General features: G+C 34.2%; 1 protein-coding gene and 1 gene segment (V, D, J or C); one reads left to right on the forward strand and one right to left on the reverse strand.

The window, feature by feature from the left end:
• Positions 1 to 27,735, reverse strand: part of LOC308682903 (Ig kappa chain V region 4135-like) — a 1,009,768-nt gene that overhangs the window by 23,442 nt on the left and 958,591 nt on the right.
• Positions 12,195 to 27,735, forward strand: part of mybpc2b (myosin binding protein Cb) — a 30,672-nt gene continuing 15,131 nt past the window's right edge. Inside the window, exons 1-13 of one of the 2 annotated variants that reach the window (XM_081352370.1) lie at positions 12,195 to 12,304; positions 21,142 to 21,156; positions 21,755 to 21,769; positions 21,886 to 21,903; positions 22,457 to 22,516; positions 22,620 to 22,768; positions 24,174 to 24,291; positions 24,398 to 24,446; positions 25,236 to 25,295; positions 25,376 to 25,542; positions 25,629 to 25,761; positions 26,826 to 26,950; positions 27,590 to 27,695. In XM_081352370.1, coding sequence (XP_081208496.1) covers positions 12,286 to 12,304; positions 21,142 to 21,156; positions 21,755 to 21,769; positions 21,886 to 21,903; positions 22,457 to 22,516; positions 22,620 to 22,768; positions 24,174 to 24,291; positions 24,398 to 24,446; positions 25,236 to 25,295; positions 25,376 to 25,542; positions 25,629 to 25,761; positions 26,826 to 26,950; positions 27,590 to 27,695 — 1,034 coding nt within the window. In that variant the 5' untranslated portion in view covers positions 12,195 to 12,285. The remainder of the gene's footprint in view (positions 12,305 to 21,141; positions 21,157 to 21,754; positions 21,770 to 21,885; positions 21,904 to 22,456; positions 22,517 to 22,619; positions 22,769 to 24,173; positions 24,292 to 24,397; positions 24,447 to 25,235; positions 25,296 to 25,375; positions 25,543 to 25,628; positions 25,762 to 26,825; positions 26,951 to 27,589; positions 27,696 to 27,735) is intronic. The other variant, XM_081352371.1, reaches the window with a different exon arrangement.

Here is a 27,735-nt window from a genome sequence, read left to right on the forward strand (position 1 = left end):
TAATTCAACGGCCTGTCGTCAATTATTCCTTACTTATAATAAACAGCTGACTGACTTTTTCATTTGTTGACATGACATGGTTAGATTCAGATGTAAATATAATTTATTAAGTTGGGTGTCCACCTTAGAGATAATACCCATATTTATAATGAAACCATCATAAAAAATAAATAAAAATGATATTAATCATTAATCATATAATAAAATATCATATTGTTTGTTACTACTGTAATGTCACATTAAATTATTATGGGATCTCATTCAATGCTTTCAGAATATTTACTTTTATTAAATAATTTTGTTTCTGTATTTTTAAAATAAACATATTTTAATCATATTTATTGAACAAAAATGTTAATTTTGAATTTAATTATCAAAATAAACTGAAAATAGTACAAACTTTGCTTAAGTGCAAGTATTAACTTAATAAAAACATTATTTTAGCTAAAATATTTGTATCAATACTTTGTCCTTTTTGTCCCTTTAAAAGGCCCATCTCTTATACAATTTTTAAACAAATAAACCACTTTTATGATTTAATTTCACACAAAATCTGTTGCTCCAACAATGTTCCATAAAAACATACATATTTCTTTCTGAATTCATACATTATGGGAGTAGTGAAAAGCCCACTTTTCTTAAGGTGTGCCTTTGGCCCCATTGTATTCATGATAATTATTATATTTATTCATGCATGCAGGGTTTAGATAGATATATGTTTAGTCCGTCATACCAACAGGAGTATTTCTGGCTTTGATTTTCATTCCTGGAAAAAAAAAAAGAAAGAAGACGCTGAAAAGAGTTTGATCAGTAAAGTGCTAATAGATGAACCTTTGAAGAGGACATTGATTTATCCTGTCAAGTTAATGTAGTGTGTGTGTGTTTGTCTGTTCTCAGTCTCTGTGACATTCAGATTCGTCTCTGGTAACAGCATCAAACCCGCGGCATGTACTGTGTGCATGAATGTGTGTGAGTGTTTAACCCACTGACCCAATAGCCCAGTTTAAAATCATTCAACACTTGTTCAGTCTTCTGAGAATGTGCCAATACAGTCCAGCGACACACCAAAACAAACACTGATTATGTGCTTCTTGATCATTACATCATTAGCATTATCAATCATTCATCATTAATTTATTTAAAAAAAAAATGTTGCACTACTTTTTGCATTAAAATGATTGACAGATATGCTTAATGGATTTTACGTAATGAATAAGTGTGACATAATGGCCTCATGTACAGCTTTAAACCGTTTATTATTTAGACTTATTGCAGTTAAGCCAACTAAGCTCAGAGCAGCATTATTTCATAATTTCATTTTTATGTTTTAATTTTAGTTTAAAACACTAAAACAGTCTGTGCATTAGAAACATTGTGAGATTTGTTCCTGGGTTAGTTCTGAATTATGATAGTAATGCTTTACCTGTCTTCCTGGTTTGAGGCGTCATGATTCTTTGGCTTGAAGGCATTTTGATGATTGAGTTTGAGAGTTTGTCAGTAATGTGTCTAGATATTGACCGTGTGTGTAAAGTAGAGCGGCTCTTATATAGTGGACATATATTTGGCACATGGCCATTAGAAACCGTGAGGAGGGCGTTTCCAGTGTCAAACTTTGGCTTTTAAAAGCAGCACGTCAGAAACACAAACTGAAGAGGGGGAAAGGATCACAAACCAGGTCCAATTACACACACAACACACACACACACACACACACACACACACACACACACACACACACACACACTCACACTTGTACATCTATCTTTATGAGGACATTCATTGACACAATGCAATCTCTAGCCGCTTACCCTAACCTTACCCATCACAACTAAGTGCCTACCCGACCCCTGACCCTAAACTGACCCTTAACCTCACTATAACCTTATCCCTAAAACCAAGTCTTGACCCTCAAACAGGCCTTTAAAGGCTCTCAGAAACTGAGGACCGGCCAACATGTCCTCTCTTTACTCTCTTTATCCTCACTCCAATGGTCGAAAACTCAAACTGGTCCTCACAAAGATAGTTGTACAAGTACCCCCCCCCCCCCCCCCCACACACACACACGCACACCCACACACACACATACACATACACACAGACACTCACACACACCCACACACACATACACACAGACACTCACACACATAATTATTAATATGCTAAATAGTAGATTCTCAAACATAATCCTAAAAGTTAGTTCTGCGTTAAAAAAATAAAAATGAACTTTTTTAGTGTATTTTTTTTTTATTTACACACACACACACACACACACACACACACACACACACACACACACACACATATATATATATATATATATTATAATTTTTTTTTTTTTATTATATTTCCATTGACTATTACTTTTTTTTCCCTCAACTTTCTGGAACTATTTACAGCATTTGACCCAATAGATTTAGTTACAGATTCACAGACACTTTTGTTTGTTTTCATGGTGGCGACTCCATTATATTCAGTGGTTTTTATTCTGAGCAAACAATATTATCTCTCAGCTAAAGGTTTCTGTATTTCTCGGTTTCAATTATTTCATGATTAGGTCGTCATTGGAAGGTTGACTGATCCCCATTTGTGGACATGTGAATGACACTAATGACAAAGTGACATTGAGAAAGTAACGGAGTAAAGAAACAAAGGGGGTGGGTGTGTGTGTGTGTGTGTGTGTGTGTGTGTGTGTGTGTGTGTGTGTGTGTGTGGTACATTTCAGAATTGACAAATTAAATTCACCAGACACATTCCTGTCACACTTTTATAAGTTATATGATCCAGAGATTAGCAGGTCTATAAGGGCACAGAATGCATGCGCATGTTCCTTCTGAAACTTCACCCGGCCGCAGAACACTTACCGTATCCATCAGAGGAAACTAGTCAACAACCGGATGATGATGACAGGAAATCAGGGACGGGGAACATAAAGGCTGTTTAAACCCAGCTTTCACAGTCATATCAGTATTGTTCCTGTTTCCAACACACATTTTGTTTTATGTTCATTTTTATCTATATTTTATATTTAGTTTTCTCTATTTTTTTCTTGTATCATTGTAAGTTTACTTTAATTATGGATTGATTGTTTCTATGATTTTCATCTGTCTGACATTGGAGACTCTCAGATTATATTTTCTCTGACACTAATTCATCCTAACTAAAACTAAAATCATTAAATTTGAGCTTTTGCAAAACGATGTAGGTTTTACAAAAAAAGTAAGTTTGATAAAATAGTCAGTATATTCAAGATTCTTATATTCATATTTAATCTCAGAGTTTTATGTTCAGTTATATAAATGGAGTTATTTGTTTAAAATTGTATTATTCATATTTCACTCAATTGAGATCCTCAGATTTTAGCTTGACTGATAACTTATTTAAATTATGAATAGCTTTAGCTTGGCATTAAACAAGTTCAGTAATAGTTCAGACTGCCAGCAAGTGGTTTTGTGTTATAACTGATGTGTGTTTCATGTGTATTACTGAGTGTGTTTTACTGTCAGATGGTGACGCTCTTGACCAGACTGCAGTTTTCCTCTCGTTTATGATGAACAGAGTTCTGCTCATTTCTTTAGTTCTTTCACAGTTAATGTCTTCTGCATTAGCTCCTCTTTTCTTTTGAATCATCAGCTCAAGGATTATTTGTGATTTATGTATCATTTTTCCCTGCTTGTTCTCATCCTGTGAATTTAGTTTAGGTGTAATGATTGTTTTAGAGTCGGTCTTTTCTGGAAAATATAAATACACATAACATCACAAATAGACAGATCAGATGTGAGATGTAGAGTGTGTGTGTGTGTGTGTGTGTGTGTGTGTGTGTGTGTGTGTGTGTGTGTGTGTGTGTGTGTGTGTTGTGTGTGTCATTGAGCTGTTTCTGAAACAAAACATCTGACAACACATAAATCCTGTGTGTGTGTGTGTGTGTGTGTGTGTGTGTGTGTGTGTGTGTGTGTATGTGTGTGTAAATGTGTCAAAATGACAAAGTGATACAATGTCTCAAAGCTAAAAATGACCTTCTCTAACCAACCGTGTGTGTGTGTGGGGGGGGGGGGGGGGCACACATCCTTGTCCTTGCGGGGACATTTTTTTGGTCCCCATGAGAAAAGCAGCTAAATTATATTTTTTGAAAATGTACAAATGCAGAAAGTTTTCTGTGATGGGCAGGTTTAGGGTGATTAGAATACACAGTTTGTACAGTATAAAAACCAATATGTCTATGGAAAGTCCCCGTAGAACATGAAAAAGTGAAAACTATTTTGAACCAAAATGCTTATCTTAATGTGAGGCAAATGAAATGGCAAAATATTTCATATATTCGTGTATAGAAACTGTATACTATTAAAAATATAAGACTGAAAACTGTATCCAGTGTTCATGTTTTGTTTATTAGACAAACCATGGAATCAAAAGAGAATAAAAATCGAATTAAACATGAAACATTAAATATATTGTAAAATTACAATACTGAACAGTACTGAAATCATGGCATGAGTTACTGTCATTAAATGCAAAGAACAAAGAACGAGATCACTATGTCCAGAATGTAATACTGTCCTGCCGCTGCTTTAAAAATAGCAAGTACATCCACACACATTATCCCATGACAAATGTGTTGAGTGAGTAGTATGCATATTGTTTCATGCATGAAGAAATTATAATATTATTTACTACAGAAATAGTAACAGGCGTATGGTATGCTGTTTTGAACATATCTGACAGAAATACTTGGATTAACTTAAATACCACGATTAAAGCCTGCAATTTAATTAAATAAATATATGCACTGCATGTTTCAGAGTTAATCACATTTGAAAATGTATTAAGACAGTATTTAAGTAATAATTAAGACAGCTATAAGTATTGATAATGTAATTTAATTTTACAGTTGTAATGCAAAATAACATTTTATTGTATTATTTTTAGAATATTATATTATTTTTCTTACATTTTATTTTACAGTGAAATATTACAATAATATTATTACAAAAAAAATCTAACAAATATATATATATTTGCAGTCGCAATGTAAAATAATAATATTATTATTTCTATATTAGTATTATTATTACTTTTCCCATTTTTGCAGTGAAATATTACAGTAGTATTTGTTTTTATTTATTATTTTTTATTTATCAATTAGTGATGATAAAACAAACCCGTTTTTAATCACATTTTAAAATTGCAATTGCAAATGTATCCCCTCTAAACTTACACACTCACCCCAGATGTTTGGTGTAGTTTGACTTCGTTTCTGACTTTAATTTAAATAAGTTGTGTGGCATGACCCGATTCAAACACTATATACAAGGCAAAACTTAAATAAGTCATTATACAATGTGAAGCTTGCAGTATATGGAGAGTGTGAAGCAATAAATCTTATATAATAATTATCGCAGATGTATATGCGTCATTCTAAACAAGGTCAGTCGCTAGCGCATGTTTAGCGAGCTTGTCCTCAGTGTGTATTGTGATGAACACCTTGAAGAGCAACACCTTTCACAATAAAATCAGTCACTCACACAACTTCACATTTCAAGCATGTTAAGGCAACATGAACACTTTACATTGAAACAACAAGATTTTTTAGTGCACGTAACATATTGATATATTTTTCTTACATTATATTTATTATGTTTGCTTGTTTTGACTGTCATCTGGAGCACTGCCCCTTATGGAAAGAAAATATATCTCCATATATATAAAATATGTGATGATATATTTACTATGTTGCATGTCAATTAACATGTTTTCCCATTTCACTTTCACTCAGTTGAGTTATGTTTCTACTATTTGAGTTGAGTTTACGAAGAAAGTTGTGAAGAATTTTTGATCTTGGAAAAAATACTAATCAATGGGGGACGAGATTACAAACATTCTTCCAAATATCTTCCTATTTGTGTGCAGCAGAACAAAGACATGTATACAGGTTTGGTACAACTTGAGGGTGAGTAAATGATGACAGAATTTTCAACTAATTTCAAAATTAGTTGAGTTCAAAATACTCAAACTTCTGATTCAAATATTTAAACCAAGGACATATTTTTAAAGTCTGTGGAAACTGATTGCCTTAAATATCTCAAGCATAACTTATTGTTGTGACAATGCTGGATCTCATGCTGGAGCATCACAGGGCTGGCAATGTAAGATTTAAATATATTAATAATACAACTTATGATCAGTGATTAGACTTCATATAAGATCAGTGAATCAGGCCCATTTATGAAGATTAGATTACCATCAATAATTATCCATCGTCACGTGATTCTATTTGCCATGCACATCAGAAAAGACATGCATGCCATTCATTTTGTTAAAAGACTTATTATTAAAAATGTAAATAGCATTTATATTTCTGTATTGTGTTATATTTGTGTGTTAGTAAGTGGTGTTAAAAACTGCACTGTGTTATTGGTGAGGTCTGGACCGGGTGTGATTGCCTGCTCTGTGCTAGAAAGTCCAGGGTCACTTTTTAGATTAGTTATCTGCTTATTATCCCTATCCTTGCCACTGTTGCCTTTGGCTTGCTCAGTTGGGGATATTTTGGGAATATTTCATTTAATTTTATCAATCAATAAATTTCACTAGAAACAAACCTTGTTGTATTATTTTAATTTAATACTGTGAAGCTGCTTTGATACAATCTGTATTGTGAAAAGCATACAAATATACTTGACTTATTACATAAGCGCTGTAATAAACACCATCACTGTGACACACGCTGACTGAACCCTAGGATAGATCTGTATTATTGCAGGAGCAAGATCGACTTTAAGTGCAAGGAAAACATTCAAATTTTTGATCCATTTATTTACATTATAGACTCACAAAACCCTCAGAGAGCCAAAACATTGTTGTTTATACTTATATTTTTAAATAGTGTATTTTATAATGCACGATCAACAATTCATTTTATTAAACTACCAGAGAACTGAATTCATAACAAGATATTATTTCCGTTCTCGTATCCCTTTCTACAAGTAATTGTATTATAAATATAGGCTATGACATTTATTGTCAAGTGGAAAGAGTAAAGGTTTGACCCCGACGTGATTTGAACACGCAACCTTCTGATCTGGAGTCAGACGCGCTACCGTTGCGCCACGAGGTCTATATCCTGAAGTTTATTTTTTTATTCTTCATTATGGTAGTCTATACCATATAAGAGCTGATTATGTTTCAGGGTGATACACAGGTTCATTTCGAGTAAGCTGGTGCATTCATTGGGCTGCAGCGCCATCTTCTGATCTGTCCAGTAAATGTGATTTAATGTTTAAACTTTATAATAATTATTAAAAAATCGACAAATAAATAATTTAATGTACTTAGATATTCTCGACCTGTCAATACATCTCAGAATTAATAGGCCTAATCCTTATAGAATTATTTTTTAGCAAGCAAAAACAACCGCAGTTGTGTGCGTAGGCTACTAGAAATACATGGCTTAATCTCATAATCGTACTCGGAATATAATGTGTGCTGTTAATTTAATAACGTTATAAGATTTGAGTGTAAAGATGAAATAAGTTTTGACCCCGACGTGATTTGAACACGCAACCTTCTGATCTGGAGTCAGACGCGCTACCGTTGCGCCACGAGGTCCTGCGGTCAGTCGCTTGATTTACTTCAGAAAGAGCTTGAAGTTAATGACATAATTATGGTTATTATGGGATGGTTCACAGAAAAATAAAAAATCTGTCATCATTTACTCACCCTCTATTGATCAAAACCTGTATGAATTTTTTTGTTCTGTGGAAGTTAAAAGAAGATATTTTGAAGAATGTCGGTAACAAACATTTGTTGGTCCCCATTGACTTCCATAGTATGAAAAATATATAAATATACTATTGGATGTCAGTGGGGACCAGAAACTGTTTGGTTACCATTACCCACAAAAGGCATATACAATAAGATTTTAATTGTATAAAAATAATTGATCACATTGTTTAAAAAATAAAGAAAAAAAGACACTAACAATGCCTAATAATTTTGCCACTTTTTTTTCAAATGTTTGTGAACTTTAAGAAGACAATAAGACAATAATATCAGTAAGGAAATATTTCAGTAAAAACAAGGTAAAACACACAGAGTGTACTAGTACTATTGTACTATAGTGAAAAACTGCTTATGAAATTAGAAAGCAAAACAGAAGATCCAAACATGATATTCAAAACATGTTTAAAATGATCTATATTTATAACTATGAAAATATGTTTCAAATACAATACACCATTTGTGGTGAAAATGTTCGTGTTAAAAATAGAATGTGCAAATTAATTGGAACTTCAATGTATAAATATCTGCTTAATGTGTATAGCCTATTATGATTTTAAAATAAAAATGTTATACCCAAAATTTAGTTTTTAATACACTTTGACTTTGTAAAACACATCACAAAATGTTTAAAATAAAATATATAACCAATATAGCCAGTTAGTCTATTCATGGTGTAATATTATTTTAAAGAAAAATAAAATAAATTCAAAATGAAGAAAAATGAAAATGAATGCTTCCTAATTGCACGTTGGTTATTTGTTCATGTAAATAAAATTCACACATGTTGCAACTAAATATGACTGTCACTCATATCCACATGGTGTGTACAACCCAAATGAACAACAGTGATGTCATTAGAAGCATGAGACACATACTTTAGATTGTCTCTCTTCACCAGCCCTGCAGTCAACGTGTACTGATCCTCCGATACACACCAGATATGGGATGAGAACTCTATTAATAAAATCAGCATGAGCTTGGGAATATGAATTGAGTTTCAAGCAGCAATAGGAGAAATAGAGGTTAAAGCTGCAGTCCGTAACTTTTTTGGGTTAAAAATTATCCAAAATACATTTTTGAGCAAGTACATAAGCCAGTGTTCAAAACTCTCTGCTTGCCTTAGCTCGATTTAAAACGGTAAGCTTGTAATAATGTTTTTAACTCCAGTGGTACTGGTAGATTTCCACGGGAAATTCGAGCATGTGTTTGCGTCATTACGTCACATCTGTACACATAACGTCACATCTGTACACATAACGTCACATCTGTGCACATAAAGAAGGAGTCTTGGCTATGTGAGGATGTTGGAGGTGGAGATTTATAGCCTTCTCACAGCACTTGATATAATTAAACTTATCAATTTGATGGCGGATCCAGAAAGGTTCAAACAACAATCACCAGTGACAACTAGATATTAACCCGTTGTAAAATGCAAAAGCCTTCGGAGTTGCTACAGAAAAAAAGAGACTGCAACCGGCCCATGCGAAAACAAGGATAAATATCGGAAAGGCATTAAATGTAGTCACGCAATGCTGATGTTGTTAACATTAACAATTTGAGAACAACGTATAATTTGCACGGTTTGACGTGATATGATAAGCGATCGTTTGATTTAATCAGGGCGATTTATTGCAATGCTTTTTTCCCCTTAGTTGGTCAGAACAAAATTGTTCAGTGTTACTTGTTCAGATTACATTTTCCGGTGAAAATTTTTATGTTGGTCATACTTCCAAAAAGTAGAATCTGCGATTGTGAATAACAGTCTCCACACCGGCAGCGATTGACAGCCGCACATTCTCCTCAAAACACTGGATTCATCCGCGCTGTGCCGCGCCGAGACACAACCCACGTAAAGTTGATAATTTCGCGAATAATTGCAATTGCAGATTTCGAACAGAGATGGCGACAAAGAGGAAAAACTACGGACTGCCGCTTTAAAGACCAGTTCATTAGGACCTAAACCAAGTATCTTCATCCGTAAAGCCAAGATTCACATGTTCCCTTGAGGAAGAAGTTGCAGTGAAGTCGTCTGACTCCAGCGGTGTGAGTTTAGGGCGGGATTACCCGTGTATCTGAACAAAGATGGAGGAATGTTTAGAAAACCTGTCTGGAAACAGTGTAGATGTTACACACTTCATCAATATATAAAATATAAATATTTAGCGTTGTTTTCGATTAAGCCCCTCCTACCGAAATACAAAATGTGCTGTGATTGGTTAGCTGGCTCAGTGTGTTGTGATTGGCAGCTCATAGTGAGTGTTCAGGAAATGTCCCACACCCTTCATAACCGCAAGCTCTACTCAGATGTTAATATTAACAATGGCATCAATTTCAAACCATTTCGAGCCTGATTCAGACCCTGACAATGTTAACGAACAAGAGGATCGTGCAGAACGGATTTCAAGCACGGATTACACAGGGCGTTTTTAGAGTGGAATTTTCTTTTTGTAATTTTCTTATAGATAGAATTTTATCCACCATTTAATCATATTTGTCGGAAAACTTTGCTGATACAAACAGTAATCGATCACAAAATCATGGATAATTTTCCTAAGGGGCGAGCAGTCTTACAAAAGCAAGAGTTTACAAAAGCTACAGTACATCCTACATCAATACTGTCAAGGCTAGCTGAGGCAAAGCTTTGCCCTTTGTTTACATCATAGCTACCATTAGCAACTGCATAAAACTTATAATTGAAACTGTTAATAGAAAACAAAATAATAAATACAAATAATAAGACATACTTACAAGTTGTGATCCAAAAACAACAGATTGTCCCGACAAAATGGGAATGGCTAGCCTATGTCTTTCAGGAGAAGCTTTTGAGCGTATAGCCTGCATTGTACTCTCTTCAGGAAGCTGTTCTCCGTAAAATGTGCAGCGCACAGACAAACATTGAGGTTATAATGTTTAGGAACAGTGTTAAAAATTAATTTTAACCTATCTAAGTTCATCAGCCATAGGAAAAACTTTTTCCGGGTTGTAAAAAACAGGGACAACAACTCTTCCTCTTCTCTAAAGCAGCCCAACATGGACTCACCCCCTTTGTTGCTTGTTCCCGGAGTCAGGGTTTATGTAAATTTTAGGGTTTGTGATGTCACTAACCTGGGAAGAAGCTCATTGTAGTCTCTACCAGCCGTTTGTTGTAGTCCTTAAAAAGCGATTTCTCTAAAAGCAAATATCTCCCTTTGCTTTGAACATTGAGCGTTGTAACTTTGCAGATGTTGTTTATGCTCAAACAGCAACATTACACACTAACTAAAGTTAGAAAAGTCAAATCATAATCAAAGACCCCTCTATTCAAAGAACAAAGATAACAGAGAAAATTATCATTGCTCTTGACTAAAGAACTTTTGTTAAGGATTAATATATATTTAATTTATCATTTATGCAGTGCAGACTGTTTGATAGCTTTATTCAATTTGATAGCTTTATGCAACCCTCAGGTTGTTTCAAACCTGATGAATTTCTTCACAAAAGACCATATTTTGAAGAATATCAGTAACCAATCAGTTGATGTACCCCATTGACTTCAATGGTATTTTTTTTTCCTACTATGGAAGTCAATAGCTACCATTAACTGTTTGATTACTGACATTCTTCAAAATATCTTCTTTTGTGTTCAGCAGAAGAAAGAAACTCATACAGGTTTGAAACAACTTGAGGGCCAGTAAATGATGACAGAATATTAATTTGAAAGTGAACTATTCCTTTAAGTGTTTTAAATGCGATTAATTCTGATTAATCACAGAAAAAATGTGTGATTAATCTAGTTAATTTTTTAATCGATTGACTAAATATATATATATATATATATATATATATATATATATATATATATATATATATATATATATATATCGATTGACGTATATATACATATATATTATATATATATACACATATATATATGTATATATATAAGTATATCTATAAATATATCTATATATACACACACACACTCACACACACATATATATATATATATAAATTATATGTATAATATATTAATATATTTGACATTATATTATATTAATATTACATTTAAATAATATTTTATACTACACAAAACTCACCACAGAAAATGAAAAAAAAGAAAGAAGCAGATTCTGTCAAAGACAGGTGGATGCACACAGAGAAATGTTGTGGTTTGCTTGTAAGAAATGGTGTTGAAAGAGAAGTAATCTGTTTAGCTGGTGTAAAATTCTCAGTAAAATAACAACACCTTAACACGTCTGTCAGCAAACACTGGTGCCCCGTCCCTCATCTCTGTCTCTCTCTCCATCCCTCCAAACTTTGTTCCTGGACTTGGAGAATCCAAGTGGGGTTTCAAGTGTCAGTCCTTCTCTCTTCTCTCCCCCTGGTTTCTCCCTCCTTCCCACTCTCTCCTTGCTTGGTGGGTAATTTGAGTTCCCTGAACGCTTTGAATAACAGAGGGACTGTGAAATAAAAAGCAAAAAAAGTGACACAAGCTGTCAGTCGAAGGAAGACAAGCAAGACGCAGCCTCAACCATGCCTGAGCCCACAGAAGGTACATCTCTCCTTTCCCTTCATTCTTAATCAATCTCTTTTCTGCCGTTTTAGTATTTATGCTACTTCTGCTGTTTAATTAGTAGTAGCAAGCTGCATTAGTAACTAGTATGTTTAGTAACCGTATTGCTGGTGACAATAACAGAAATACTTTACATAACTTGACCACAAGAAATTGCGCAAATTAATAACAAAAATATTTTTCTGACATGTTTTGCGTGTATTTGTACTCATATTATTGTTTATTTATCAGCTGATATGGTCAGATAAGAGATAAGAATCAAACTTTTTTCAACAAAACAGCATTTGCTGATTTAGAACTGTTAGATTGATACACAATTTATTTTGTATCTTTTTGATACATGACAGATATATTGTAATCTGGCATGTATTGTGCTGTTCTTTCCCTAATTGTCATTGCTTCTAATAATTTTGCACAATATTTCCATGCACTTTCTTTAGTTTGGAAGCTTTAAATGTCTCATGCACACCTCAAATTAATAGTATAAGCAATGCTCGAGGATAAAAACTGTGTGGGGGGAGGAGGAAAGATTGTTCATGAATGAGGAAGGGCTCAGTGTGAAGAGAAAGGGTGGAGCAGATGTGTCAGGGCAGAGAGAGAAAGTTGAACAGATGCTAAAATTAAAACCTTCCAGATCAGAGTTGGCTGAGGAAAGCTAGAACACTCCCACTTCTACACACACACACACACACACACACACACACACACACACACACACACACACACACACACACACACACACACACACACACACACACACACACACACACACACACACACACACACACACACACACACACACACACACACGCACACACACACACACACACACACACACACAGTGATTAATAGAGTTACACTTTACAAGAAAAGACTCTTTCAGTCTATCTACTTCAAAAATTAACATTTAATTCAATGTGCTACTTGGTGTTTCTGAGTGCAAATTCTTTCTACAACAATATTTTTTCAGTGTAATGGATGAAGTGAACAAAACTTACATGACCACTAGATCACATTTTTAATGATCATGCATGTTTTTTATTATTAAGCCTATGCATGATGTCATAACTTTCATCTGCATTCCGTAAACAGACATATATATATGTATGTATACAGACAGACAGACAGACAGACAGACAGATAGATAGATAGATAGATAGATAGACAGAGAGACAGATAGATAGATAGATAGATGATAGACAGACATACAGACAGACAGAAAGATATAGTAGATAGATAGCTGATAGACTATCTGTCTGTAGTCTAAACTATCCATTAACAGTTCACTAAATCTGAGGCGCTGCACATAAAACCATAAGCTCTGTCAGATTGACAGTGATTTGCAAGTATACAGTCGTGAAATATTTTTCTTCCTCCTGTCATACTAGTTTATCTTTTTAAACCATCCTGCTTTATCGAGCCTGTAAGACGAGAAGCCGGCGATGGTGTGTGAACGGCACAGAGATGAACGCGTCCGCTGGTTCCACAGTGACCAACGGATTACAAATAATTCATTCCTCAAGCCTATAAATGTCTTTGGCAACTTTAATAGGTTAATTTACACTCATAAAATATTTAGGCCTAAAATTCTGATTTATGCATTTCTTCATCGATTTTACCATCAATAATCTAATAAACTTGTGATGCGTATTTGTCAGCCATACATAAATGAATGCACAATTTGTGGAATAGATTATTATTAACTATTTGCATCTTTTTGATTTTTATTTAAATAATCATATTTTCAAAATGCATTTAATCAGATTGCTTAGAATCAGTTCATTGTGAAAATTAAATACGGCTAGCTGTGAGACAAGCTATAGTCAAATAGTTAAAATGTATGAGAGTGAAACAAACTGGATTTATTGATGATAAATATATAAACCAGCTTATTATGTATTTAAAACATTTAGTTTATTAGTAATATTCCAGAAACCTGTCCTCTTTCATTTATGTGTGAATGACAAATATGCATTGCAATCAGTTTATTAGTTTGTTTGTGTTAAAACTGTGATACAAATGAATGGAACTTGTATATGCATGTTAATTATAGATATGCAATCTAAATGAACAAATCTTTAACACTAAATGATTTTTGAGAAATTGGAAAAAGGCAACCCCTAATTTAAGATGAGCAGGATCCAAACCTCAAGCCACATTGGTGGAGCCACATATTATTTGTGCTTTCATTTGGAGTAAGTGTATAAATCCCTGCTGGGATCCAATTAACAGTTCACATACTAATAAAAGAGTGACCCTCGAGACCTTCACTAAATCCATGCCCACGGCCACATGACAGACAGTATCATATGCCACAAAACCCAAACTGAATTTGATGAAGGTTTTCAGTATCTAGGATTGTTGGCCTCTTTGACACTCCAGAGTAAGATATAAATATCCCATGATGACCTCTGCCTTTTCACCTCACCATCCGGTCTATAAATCACAACTTTATTATTCATGAATTGAGTAACAAACGGAGCAAAAGCAAGAGAAGTCAACGGTTATTATAATGTGATTATGTGGCAGACAAAACAGCAATGAAAAACATCACGTGATCAAATCAATCCCTCGGACCGCTTCATTGCAATTTCTCATTGTAAACTCACTCCTCCTTTTCAACGAATGCATCCCGACAGCAGTAAATCTGATCAGCAGCCCGTCAGAAGTGTTGATTTACACACCGACACACACTTATAAGGGTTCTTCCAGATGCTGTCGTCCGTTATGGTAATGCCACAGAACCCCGGGGGAGAGACAAGCTCTAAAAATACCATCTGATAATCGCCACTTCAGTTTCAGTGACTTTATAGTGTGAAAGAACACACTGAGAGCAGATTTAACAGTGTTTGCCACCATCAAATGCATAGTTATAGCTGACTCTTCTATTTAAAGGGGCCATGAATAACTTGTTTTAAAACAGTTGCATGAAATGAAGACTATCCTAATGATGTAATTTAAAGCTAATTTGTTTTAAATGGAGCCAACTCAACATATGGAGATCTTATGTCATGTTAACTCACTCAACCCCCTGTTATTGCTAAAGGAATAAATGAATCATGGCTCACAGCAGAAAAGGCAGCGTTTGCTTTTGTGCAATGCTATGCTACTATTCAGAAGTTCAGGTTTGATACAATCTTTTTATTTTTTTTATAAAGAAGTCTCTTCCAGTCGTCAAGGCTGCATTTATTTGATCAAAGATACAGATGTAAGATAAAATTTGTGCAATGCTATGCTACTATTCAAAAGTTCAGGGTTGATACGATCTTTTTATATTTTTTTTATAATGAAGTCTCTTCCGGTCATCAAGGCTAAAATTTTCTGCATGAATATTTTTTTTAAATGTAATTTCTGTGTAAAATGTAAAATCCTGTGATCAAAGCTGAATTTTCATTATAATATGCTGATTTTATGCTCATTTCTGATTATTATAAATGTTGAAAACAGTTCGTATTTTTGTTGAAACCGTGATAACATTTTTCAGGATTCTTTGATGAAAGTTCAAAAGAATGAAAATAAATCTTTTGTAACATTATAAAATATGTCACTATTATTCAATTTAATGTGTCCTAGCTGAATAGAAGTATTAATTTCTTTACAAAAATAATAATCTTTGAACGACAGTGTACATTCACAACGATAAGCGTCAGTCACATGCCATAACAATCAGCACAAAACAAAAAAACAAATAATTACAGTGCAGATGTAAAATAATATCTATTATATATATATAAAAAATAATTTAATGTGGTTCCAAAGTCTGATAGCACTAGTGAAAATGCTTATATTTTGCACTGTAATTTAACCAAACACTGATATTATACACATTAAACACATTTTCAATGTTCTGGGTTGCTAATTGTAAAATGAGCAAATAATTGCCCAAAATGCAAATAAAAACATGCACTTGACACTTGCTAGAAACCTAAGAACAGATTTAACCCAGCTAACAAAAATATGTTACACTAACACATTAAGCTATGAAAACATTATTTCTGAATATTCTCTGAAAGTTCAAAAAGTCCAGTTTTTTTTTCTTGATTATACACAAAAATATTGGAACATTCCATTTTATCCTTTTGCAAACATCATGGGAACGTTACTTTTGAATGTTCTCGGAACGATCGCAGTAACATTTAAAAAAAAACATTAGACGAACGTCCAATCAAAACACTTCAGAAAGAAAAAAAAAGTTCCATTTACGATTTATAAATAACGTTTCTGTGCTCTTATTTGAACGAACATTCCATTAACGTTACTGGAAGGACTTTTGTTCATAATGTTGACAGAACCTTGCCAGAAAGTTCTGAGAACGTTCCCTGTTTGCTTGGAATCTGTTACTTGATAGAAGATAATCATAGTGATACCCTCATCCTCAGAAAACAGGATCAAAACTATGCAAGGTACAAGTAAACATGACCCTGTTAGAGGTTGCAACTTGATAAATGCATTTAAATATGAATTTGAAAAGTCCAGAAGTGAAATCAGCCGTGAACCAGCACACTTATTACATTCCCATGGAGTGACCCAGGATCGAGTGCTTTGCTCAGGGCACAATGCTGACAGGTTGTGTGTGTGTCAGACGCTACATCAGCCGTCTACATGCACAAATATAGACCGCAGCCTCGGCAACATTTTATTATTTGCCACCCAGATTTGCTGATTTGGTAACGTGCGACCAGACGCTTTTATAACATAATCTCAATTGCTCTAGTGATAGATGGAGCTTTAGCAACAGCCATGTGTGGAATTGTGCTAAGACAAGAGCTTACCGTCCTAATGTGCTAAATCCACCAGTAGTACACTGTGTTGAGTATCACCTCAATCCATCTGAAACACACACAAACACACACACACACATAGGTCAACCATAAAGACCAAGTTTCTTAGTGAGGTGTTTATACCAGAGACTGCAAAAAATGATACTTAAACCATAAACACGATATTACGCACTTCTCTGTGGAGTAATTTACTTATATTTGTAGTGGCTAATGGACCAGAAGGTGATACAGAATTAAGTAAATCAGTGCTTGAATAAATTGTGGCAAATACTGAAAAAAGTGTTATATGATATTACAATTAAAGGTGTAGTGTGTAATTTGTGTGTCGCTCATCCACTACCTGAAAGATATTTTTCGACTTTTATTAAATATATATTTTTTAATATCAATGGTATCAATGTTAAACACAATAAATTCAAGCAACATACATTTAAATAAATATATAAATAACAAAGCCAATGCTTATGAATACCAAAATATATAAAAGCAGATTATAACATAAATTAAACTTAAGGCAGGGTTAATCAATATATATTGCAAGTAATTTAGAGAATTTTAAAGAAAAAAAATTTTTTTCACCTGTTTTCAGGATTGAAACAAAATTTCCAAATTTTAAATGCCACAAAATTTGGAGCAACTTTAACAAATCTGCATTATGCGACTGTGTTTCCACATGCTGTCTTTCTGCAAATGCTGCCGTTATTGGTGCAGAAATCACACTTCAACTTTAATACACTATACAGGGTCAATCAGTTCTTCTGGGACAAAATTTGTTTCTGATTGCGCTGTGTTATTATTTCTGTTAAATGACATGGGATGTTATGAACTTACGGTGTTCCAGTAGAGGTTTGTGAGTGCTTATAACTTTACTGTTTTAACTTGTGTGTGTGTGGTTTGAAATGTGATACAGTGCTTTAAAAAAGAGGCTGCATGGGGAAGACAGACAAATGACATCAATGGGGTTCATATTTTAGCCAGACCTAAATGAGTAACAACAACATCCTTCAAAAGGAAGCTGATCCATACTTTCTAAAAGATTGTGGGCCCTTAAAAAATATAATTGAGCTGGAATGGGTCGCCTAGTTTATTTACAATCAATTAGTGGAAACATAAAAACATCCAGCTTGGCACGTCCTCTTATACATAAAATAAATTGCTGCATATCTTTGGTTATGGGTCATTATACTTGGGGGTCAGTAATTTTTGACAGTTATTTGTCTGACCATAAGAGCAAAGTAAGATCTTTTTGCTATTTGATATCGGTGTGGTCGCTCGTTGGATTCCTGGCCTGACATAAGAGAGGTTAGGAGTTATCATGGCCTTTTCACAAGTGCTATGGCAACATCTTGCCCTCCTGAGAATGAGGCGGGTGGATGTTAGGCATGCTGCTATTTCAGACCACATGATCACAGAGAGTCTCATCATCCGAGTGGAAACTTCTTGAAGTTGCATCAACACCTTAATTGCCAAAACAATAAATTAGCACTCAACCGATATGGGTTTTTCCAACCACAGATGCTGATGATAACTAGGAAATATATTTATAGGATTTTTCAGCATATTTCTTGTTTAAAGAAATTCAAAAGTTTTCTTGTTACTTGAAAATTCCCTTTTTTAACACTCTGGTGGTGGTCAAAAATTGAAAAAATGTTACGTTTTGTTTTTTTGTGTGTGAATTTTTTACTTTAACGGAATGTTACGAAACTTGGTAAAGGTTTTGGCACCTGATGTAAACACACACACACACAAACAAAAACAATATGGACATGATTTGAAAAGGTTAAATGTTCCTGAAAAAAAATAGTCACACTTGTATTGTTCGTGGTGAAAAATGATCGCATTGAAAATGAATGGGAGATGAATTTCATCTAGTGGAAACTTTTGGTACTGCGGTCCAAACTAAATCTTACTGAAAGCTCAGTTTTTGAGATATCAACCTCAAAACTTATTTAGATTAATGGCTTTGATTTTCTCACAGTTTTAGAGTAAAACATATTATGTATAATACATTTTTTCATATAAAATAAAAAAAGTGCATTTTTCATAATAATAAACTTCAATCATTTTTTTGAGTTTCACTTTTTACATTTTTTTCACTCCAGCGATAAAGTGTCTTCTTTGAAAATAGATCAAACTGAAGTCTGAGACTGTTGCTCCAAAGCATTCAAGATTTACCACAGTTTAAGTTGGACATTTCATTTTCATGTCTATGCTTAAAAAGTGGTTAACAGGTAATAAATGGATCATAACTATTCCATTAATAAAACTTAGTACCATAAAATCCCCTAAAAATACAAAATATTACATTTTAAAAAATGATCGAATTAAAAAGTACATTCATTTCATTAAAATATATTTTTTTATTTTGACCACCTCATGAAGAGCACCAGAGTGTTAAACAAACTGCATGTGCATTAAACCAGAACCTATAGGAATCGAACCGATGTTTATACAGCAAAGCGCATCAAGGTCAATCAAATTTACGGCTCCAACACTATAACAAGTGCATTTTTGTCCCCTGCAAAGCATATCAGTCTCAGTCAAAGAGCTTATTAAGTGCATGTAAAAATATACAGAAGGTCAGTTTATTCCACCTATATTCTTCTGGTGTCGTATTTTTAGTATTGTAAGGCTTCCATGTGGCCGACTGCCTGAGGATTCCTGAAACATATCAGCTTACTACTCAGAGGTCTGGAATATATATATCATCAGGACAGATGATGTCAGAATGGTTACTTGTAGTAATTTAAGTGGTCATCAGTCATGATTCACTAAATCATTTAGTCATCATGTCCGCAATTTGAACATTTTATTGAAATATATTTAAAAACATGTCTTTTGTCGGGTAATTGAGACATTAATATTACTAAACTTTAAAAAAGTTAATGTTTAATTCAATGTGTTACTTGCCATTTCTTTGTAATTATTTGTAACATTTACTAGCAATTTCTGAGTTAAAATAGTTTCAAAATAAATAAATAAATAAAAATGTCGATGTATTATTATTCACTGTTCTAATTGTAAATAGTTGGCTGTAATCTATATACAATTTTCTCCTTTTTTCCCACAGAGGATTGCATTGTTTCCAAGTTACACGACATTTAACTATTTAAAATAGCCTATATATAAAGTTATGCATAGGTAGCCTACACTTGACTGAATGTGTTTCTCACAAATATGTAACCACATATTTAGGATTTAGCAGGACCTAATGTATAGGGGCTAATAATTTAAGAATTAACCATTAAAAAAACATAAGTCAAACATTAATCTAAATAATAGGGCACTGAAGAACGAGTGTGCACAGAATTCACTGAGCTTGCATTTCTATATTTATGCCAAAAAAATAAAAAAAATGTTATGTGACGAAAATAGTTAAAATATTTATATCTAATTTGACTACATTTTGAACCCGATTTCCAGATCAATTAGTTAAATCACGAGGTCACATAATATGTAGGCTAACTTGAAAAACAAACGAGATTATAGCTAAGAAACTTTAATTTTGATAAAAGAACGTCTCCGCTTTCAAACTGCGTTCATGTTATTGCGAAATCCAAACAATAAATGTCGCTTTGACGGAAATTTGGCTGAAAAAAATAATAAATGTGGCTGAAGTGAAGTTAATCACGATAATCGCCTCTTCAGTTCAAAACGGCAGTGGAGCGCGAGTGAACCAATCTTCCTCAATACTATTCATTTAGCACGAAATAAAAGTGAATGAACATCAGAAGGTATGTTGAAATATAAAGGACCATACTTACTAAAATGTATCATGCCTCATGTAATCACGAAATCAGTGTTTCAACAGCGGAATAAATCAGCTTGCAAATAACGTGTCACGTGACGTTACGTTTAAGTTACCTCAGGAAAGTCCATAGCTAAAGTTAGTTAGCTAAATGAGAACTTAACAGAATAGCATATTGTTGAAATCCAAATATAGTTGAAAGTGTATAATATATTACCTATATTACAAATAATTCTATTTTTTACTTAACCACGTCTAATGTCACCTTTTCTCATTTCTTTCCACAGAGGTAAAACCTGAGGGTAAGTGACATCATTAGCTTGCATTGTTTCCAAATGACAAGAGTATTTAACCATTAAAAAATATACAGATGTGCACACAGTAGATTTCTTTAGTTTAATGGTGTTCTTTCATCTGCAGAAGCTTCAGGAGAGGATGGTAATAAATCTGATAAAAATCCCTTAGCAACGTCCTTCTATTGTCCTTATATAAACCACTTAAGTTACTACTAATTACAAGGAGTCACTTAGAACTTATTTTAGAGTTCTAAGCCGGTGTGCATGACATGACTCTATATAATTTGCAACAATTCCAATTATATTTACATTGAGGTGTGTGTAAATATAATTGGCTTGCCCTAATATGGAAATACATTTTAATTAAAATGAATGACTGAAAAAAAAAAAGTGAGATGAGGAAAGAATTGTTGACTCTTACCTTGTGCATGAAGCTCATCCAGAATTAATTTATTTCAGTGATACAATCATTCATGTAATCCGTTGTTAATTTTAGACAACCCAGTGTATTACTGTTTTATGCTTGAAATTAATATGTTTTAAATATTTGCAAGGAATATATTTTGACACGTCTAATGTCACCTTTTCTCATTTCTTTCCACAGAGTTAAAACCTGATGGTAAGTGACATCATTAGCTTGCATTGTTTCCAAATGACAAGAGTATTTAACCATTAAAAAAATATACAGATGTGCACACAGTAGATTTTAGTTTAATGGTGTTCTTTCATCTGCAGAAGCTTCAGGAGAGGATGGTAATAAATCTGATAAAAATCCCTTAGCAACTTCCTTCTATTGTCCTTATATATAAACCACTTACTAATTACAAGGAGTCACTTAGAACTTATTTTAGAGTTCTAAGCCGGTGTGCATGACATGACTCTATATAATTTGCAACAGTTCTAATTATATTTACATTGAGGTGTGTGTAAATATAATTGGCTTGCCCTAATATGGAAATACATTTTAATTAAAATGAATGACTGCAAAATAAAAGTGAAATGTGGAAAGAATTGTTGACTTTTACCTTGTGCATGAAGCTCATTCAGAATTAATTTATTTCAGTGATACTATCATTAATGTAATCCGTTGTTAATTTTAGACAACCCAATATGTTTTATGCTTGAAATTAATATATGTTTTAAATATTTGCAAGGAATATTTAAAATGGAAACAGAGCGTGCTTGTTGACAGCATTTTCACCATGGCTTGTTATTTACAGGATCCCTATCTGTGAATATCCGAGTCTGTCTGCATGTGTGTGTGTGTGTGTGTGTATCTTTGTATTTACTCATTCCATGCTTGCAGGACGAACCGAGCTGACAGGACTTTTTTTGGAGAAGCCAGAAAGTGTGGTAGCCATCACAGGTATAGAAACCCAGACACACACACACACACATTATTAAAGCACCATAACAAAACAACCATCAATGGGAATGACAGGATGCTGATATTGATGTTTTATACACAGGTAGAGATGTATCATTTGTGGTTAAGGTGGACTCCACCAACCTCACACGTAAACCCACCATGAAGTGGTTAAAGGGGAAGTGGATGGACCTCGGCAGCAAAGCGGGAAAACACATCCAGATAAAAGAGACCTATGACAGAAACACTAAGGTTAGAGGGCATTGTGCTGTCATATATAATGCCATATAATGTAAAAAAATATGCACCATGACAGGATTTCTAAATTCAGTTGCAAATGCCAGTTGCATAAACATCACCAGGACACACCAAGCCGACAGTCGGCCAACATCTAGCAGTCGGTGAGCATCTTTGGGCTAGTTTTTGCGGTGTGTTCCACACGTCAGCTTTAGGAAACTCCATCAGCTTTAGCCCGGCCAATTGAGCATGATGAACCGGCGTCGGCCCATCAAGATTGTCTGTTCAGCTTTGTAAACCAGCACATGAGAAGAAAAACGAAAGTGACAAAGCAAGCAAACGACTAAGACAACAGGGCTCACAAAGAACGCACTTACACATTTTCCTACATCTTCATCTTCTTCAAATATTTTCATTACGACATGGCCGTATGAAGCCTAATTAAAAGGAGAGTTCATCCAAAAATAAATTCTGTCATCATTTACTCACCCTCAAGTTGTTTCAAGCCTGTATACATTTCTTCGTTCTGCTGTACACAAAGGAGATATTTGGAAGAATGTTTGTAACCGAGCAGATCTCATCCCCCATTGACCACCATAGTATTTTTTTCTCCTATTAGAATTTTCATTTTTGGGTGAACTATCCCTTTAATATAAGTGAAGACAAACTGATCAGCATGATTTATTTCAAAATGGTAAGTGAGCGCTGCTTTGTTAACGGTTTGTATATTTGCATTCCTAATTCACGTTTACTTTTTCGAATGAAGAATACAGACTGCTGTCATCTGCTGTTGTGGACGTTATTATCTTTCACAAAGGCACAGAGCATACATGCTAGTTAACCGTCGGCTTTAGTTGTGGTGTGTTCAAGCACAACTTTTTTGTCCAGATGCAGTCTTTTTTTTTATTTATTTTTTTTTATTAGACGATGATTGAAAACATGCATCATTTCAAAAACTGTTGAGGATAAAATACACAAATAAAGCTTGTCACTTGTTTTTTGACATCGGTTTAAGAACTAGTCTGACTTAATAACAATTAGTCAGGGCAAATCTGTCTTACTTTTCAGATTCAAATTAAACTAATCTACCTTTTTATGTTACTGACTTAAAAGTTATGATTAGTCTTAGATGACATCTGGCCAGAGGTTTCATAAATATGCTGTGTATTGGTCTTCGATCCAAGTAGAGCATTTGGTTATTGTTCAAAGTCAAAACTGTAATGTTAAAGTTTTTAATTTTATGATTATAAACCTTCTAAACTCTTTAAATCATTTTAATAGCGCTATACATTGAATGTTTTTTTTTTGTCAACACATAGATTCTCTTTACACTAAGTTGATCAAATAAAATGACTTTGTGACATGTATTGTTGAACATCATCAAGTGGCACATTTCATTCGCTCGCTCATTCTCTCCCAGATCTACACATACGAGATGAAGATCGTCAAGGTGGTCCCAGGAGACGCAGGTGGATACAGATGTGAAGTGTCTGCCAAAGACAAATGTGACAGCTGCACCTTTGAAGTCACTGTGGAGGGTTAGTGTGTCTTTCACACACAACAAAAATAACACTTACACGCTTTATCTCTTAGTATGAATCTGTAAATGACTGTTCTATATTTATCATTCTTCCTTGTCTGTAGCTGCTGAACAAGAGGAGCAAGCAGATATTTTGTCTGCCTTCAAAAGAGCGTAAGTCTGAGTAGACAGAAGTGACAGAATATATTTCTCACAATTTATGACTGAACAGTTACAGGACTAAATTCAATAATTGAATCAACAATTAAAAAACACATATGAGACCCTGGACCACAAAACCAGTCACATGGGTAAATTTTTTGAAATTGAGATTTATACATAATCTGAAAGCTGAATAAATAATCTTTCCATTGATGTATGGTAGGATAGGACAATATTGGGCTGAGATACAACTATTGAAAATCTGGAATCTGAGGGTGCAAAATATTTTAAAGTTTAAAGCCTTTAAAGTTGTTCATTTACATTCGTGATTGTGCTGCATTCACTCACAAAAATAAATGTTTTATATATTTACGGTAGGAAATTTACAAAATATCTTCATGGAACATGATCTTTATTTAATATCCTAATGATTTTTGGCATAAAAAAAAAATTATATAAATTTGACCCATACAATGTATTGTTGCGACTGATATACCTGTGCGACTAGCGACTGGTTTTGTGATCCAGGGTCACATATTGGTCAACTGTTAATCTAAATCTAATTTAAATCTAAAAATTGGGGTGTATATGATAACATTGACTTAGGAACATTTTTTCTTTTCCCTCAATGCGAGGAAAACAAATGAACGCACACTTGTAAATCAAACATAAATATGAGCATGTGATTGTGTTTTTTTTACGTACTGTATATATACATTTAACTCATAAATTGTTCTTTTTACAAGTATGTACTATATTGGATGAAATGTTTGTTTTGTGAATTCAACACGTGCTCTACAGTGATGCTGGGGAGGACGAGGGAAGTCTGGACTTCAGTGCTCTTCTCAAAGCTGCTAAAAAGTAAGTGTTCATTCTGTCCTTTAAAAGCACACTCCATCTCCTCTAACCGCTGACTTTTATTGATCACGTCTCTTTCACAGGAAAAAGAAGCCAGAGCCAGAGTTGGAGATTGACGTTTGGGAGATTCTGAAGAGCGCTCATCCCAGCGAGTATGAGAAGATCGCATTTCAGTACGGCATCACTGACCTGCGTGGAATGTTGAAACGACTCAAGAAGATGAAGGTTGTGGAGCCCAAAGCTAGCGAGGGTACGTGAAGGAGAGATGAATGAAAAATCAAGTCTCTGTGCTTCTGTTTGTGAGTGTGTGTGATCGTGTGTGGGATGTTTCCGCAGCATTCCTGAGACGCTTGGAGTCGGCGTACTCTGTTAATAAAGGAAAGAAGATCGTCCTGTCTGTGGAGGTGGCTGACCCTAATGCTGAGGTCAAATGGCTGAAGAACGGCCAAGAGATCAAAACTTCTGCCAAGTGAGAATGCAGAAACATTCAATTCCAAAGACACATTAATGGCCAAAAAACAGCTTTTATTTGAACCAAAAACATTGCTATGATTATTGAAGATCATCCAGTTTTTAATATTTTGAACTTTAAAAGTGAAGTGTGTCATTCATGCACCGAACAAAATGGCAAAAATGTCCAAAATAGACAGGCCATGAGAAGCCTGTAGATCCAATCTTATTTTGTGGCTTCTGTCATGTTTAATATTGGAAATATTTCTGTGATTTAAAGGAGACATATCATGCTTTTAAATCATTCCTTTTTACATATAAATCATACATTTGTAGTCTATATAAAGCGGAACTGCAATGCTTGGGTCTGAATTCCTCATTATTATAGCTCCACAGGCCCCTTTTCTACCCCTTTTCTGATGTGCGTCTTCATATGGATGTATCGCAATGGTGTGTTACTGTATTTACACATGAAACTTTGGTCTTCCGACCACCGTGTCGATTTATTTTGATTAATATGTGCGAGGGAGAGAGAGCAAGACAGCGTCTAGTTTGGAGACGGTGTCTTGTTTACACTTTCGCCTGGCTCCGAAGAGAGAGAGAGAGAGTGCGTCTCTCTGCTCGTTCTTTCAGTCAAACATGCGCCCTGTCACAAGCGCGGCAGTTCATCTACATTAGACGGTGTAATGAAGCGTGTGGGTTACTACATCCAACAACCAAACATTTTAACTTACCCTCTCGTAACTTCTGCATCCTTTAGCTTGGACTACAAAATTGCAGCGAGAAATAAAAATGGCGGATTGCTCGAAGTGTTGGGCTGGAAGTCAATATCCTTATTTGGCAGTTCAGCTGCAAATACTGTGACGTAATAGTTCACAAAACGACATAGATAACAGAAAAATCTGAACAGGTTGAAAAATAAGGCCAAAACAGAATATAAAGATATCCACGAAGCACCTGAAGAGAATAATTTCAACTTTTCTGTACTTCTAAACACTCCAAATATACAGCAAAATGCATTTAAGGGCTAAAAAAGTGGATTTAGCATGATATGTCCCCTTTAACCGACTCTTTGTGTGACAGATACATCATGGAGTCCAATGGAAACATTCGAACCCTCACGATTAACAAATGCAGTCTGGCAGATGATGCAGCATATGAATGCGTGATCGGGACTGATAAATGCTTCACTGAAGTCTTTGTTAAAGGTGGGTGTAAATCAATTACCAAAAAAAATAAAAAATACAGTAACGTCATTATTTAATACACATTTTTTATTGACATGAACTTGCCTGATTTTGGCCTATTCCCACCTCTGTTTCCAAATACTGACATGTCTATTAAAAGCCATTACTTTTTTTATTTTTTAGTTTACATAATTACTACAAATACTTGGGATTATGCATCGACCCTATTACCATAACAGTTTTCCCTTTTTAAAGTAATGAACTATTCCATAAATCAAAACACATAATTGAGAAATCATCTTTTAAAGAAGTCATGGGAAAGTCTCTTCTTTTCGATCAGTTCATCTTAGATTTTATCAGTAGGGGGGCAACCTTAAAAAAACAGCACTCTTACAATCGATTTTGCAAAGCAAACAATTGATCATTGTGAAGTGGAATTTAATTAGCATAAAATTCTCCTTCTAAGAAGCAAGTTGCAGTTTCATTAACTATTGTCAAAGTAAACTGTAAAACTGCATTCTGAAGGAATAGTCCAACTTGCATTCAAATGTATTGTTTTATTTTGAGATGATACAATGCAATTTAATAACACCTTCTTTATCTGGTACAATGTTTAAAATCTTTTTTTTTAAATCACCACACCAAATTTGTGCATTGCAGAGCCACCGATCACCATCACTAAACTGCTGGATGACTATCATGTTGTGGTTGGAGAAAGAGTGGAGTTTGAGATAGAAGTGTCTGAGGAGGGAGCACACGTCATTTGGTAAAAACAAACTACAAACAGACAATAGTTTGCAACGTTT

Source organism: Scardinius erythrophthalmus, assembly GCF_964197995.2.
Source record: "Scardinius erythrophthalmus genome assembly, chromosome: 22".
In the NCBI taxonomy this organism is placed as follows: Eukaryota; Metazoa; Chordata; class Actinopteri; order Cypriniformes; family Leuciscidae; genus Scardinius; species Scardinius erythrophthalmus.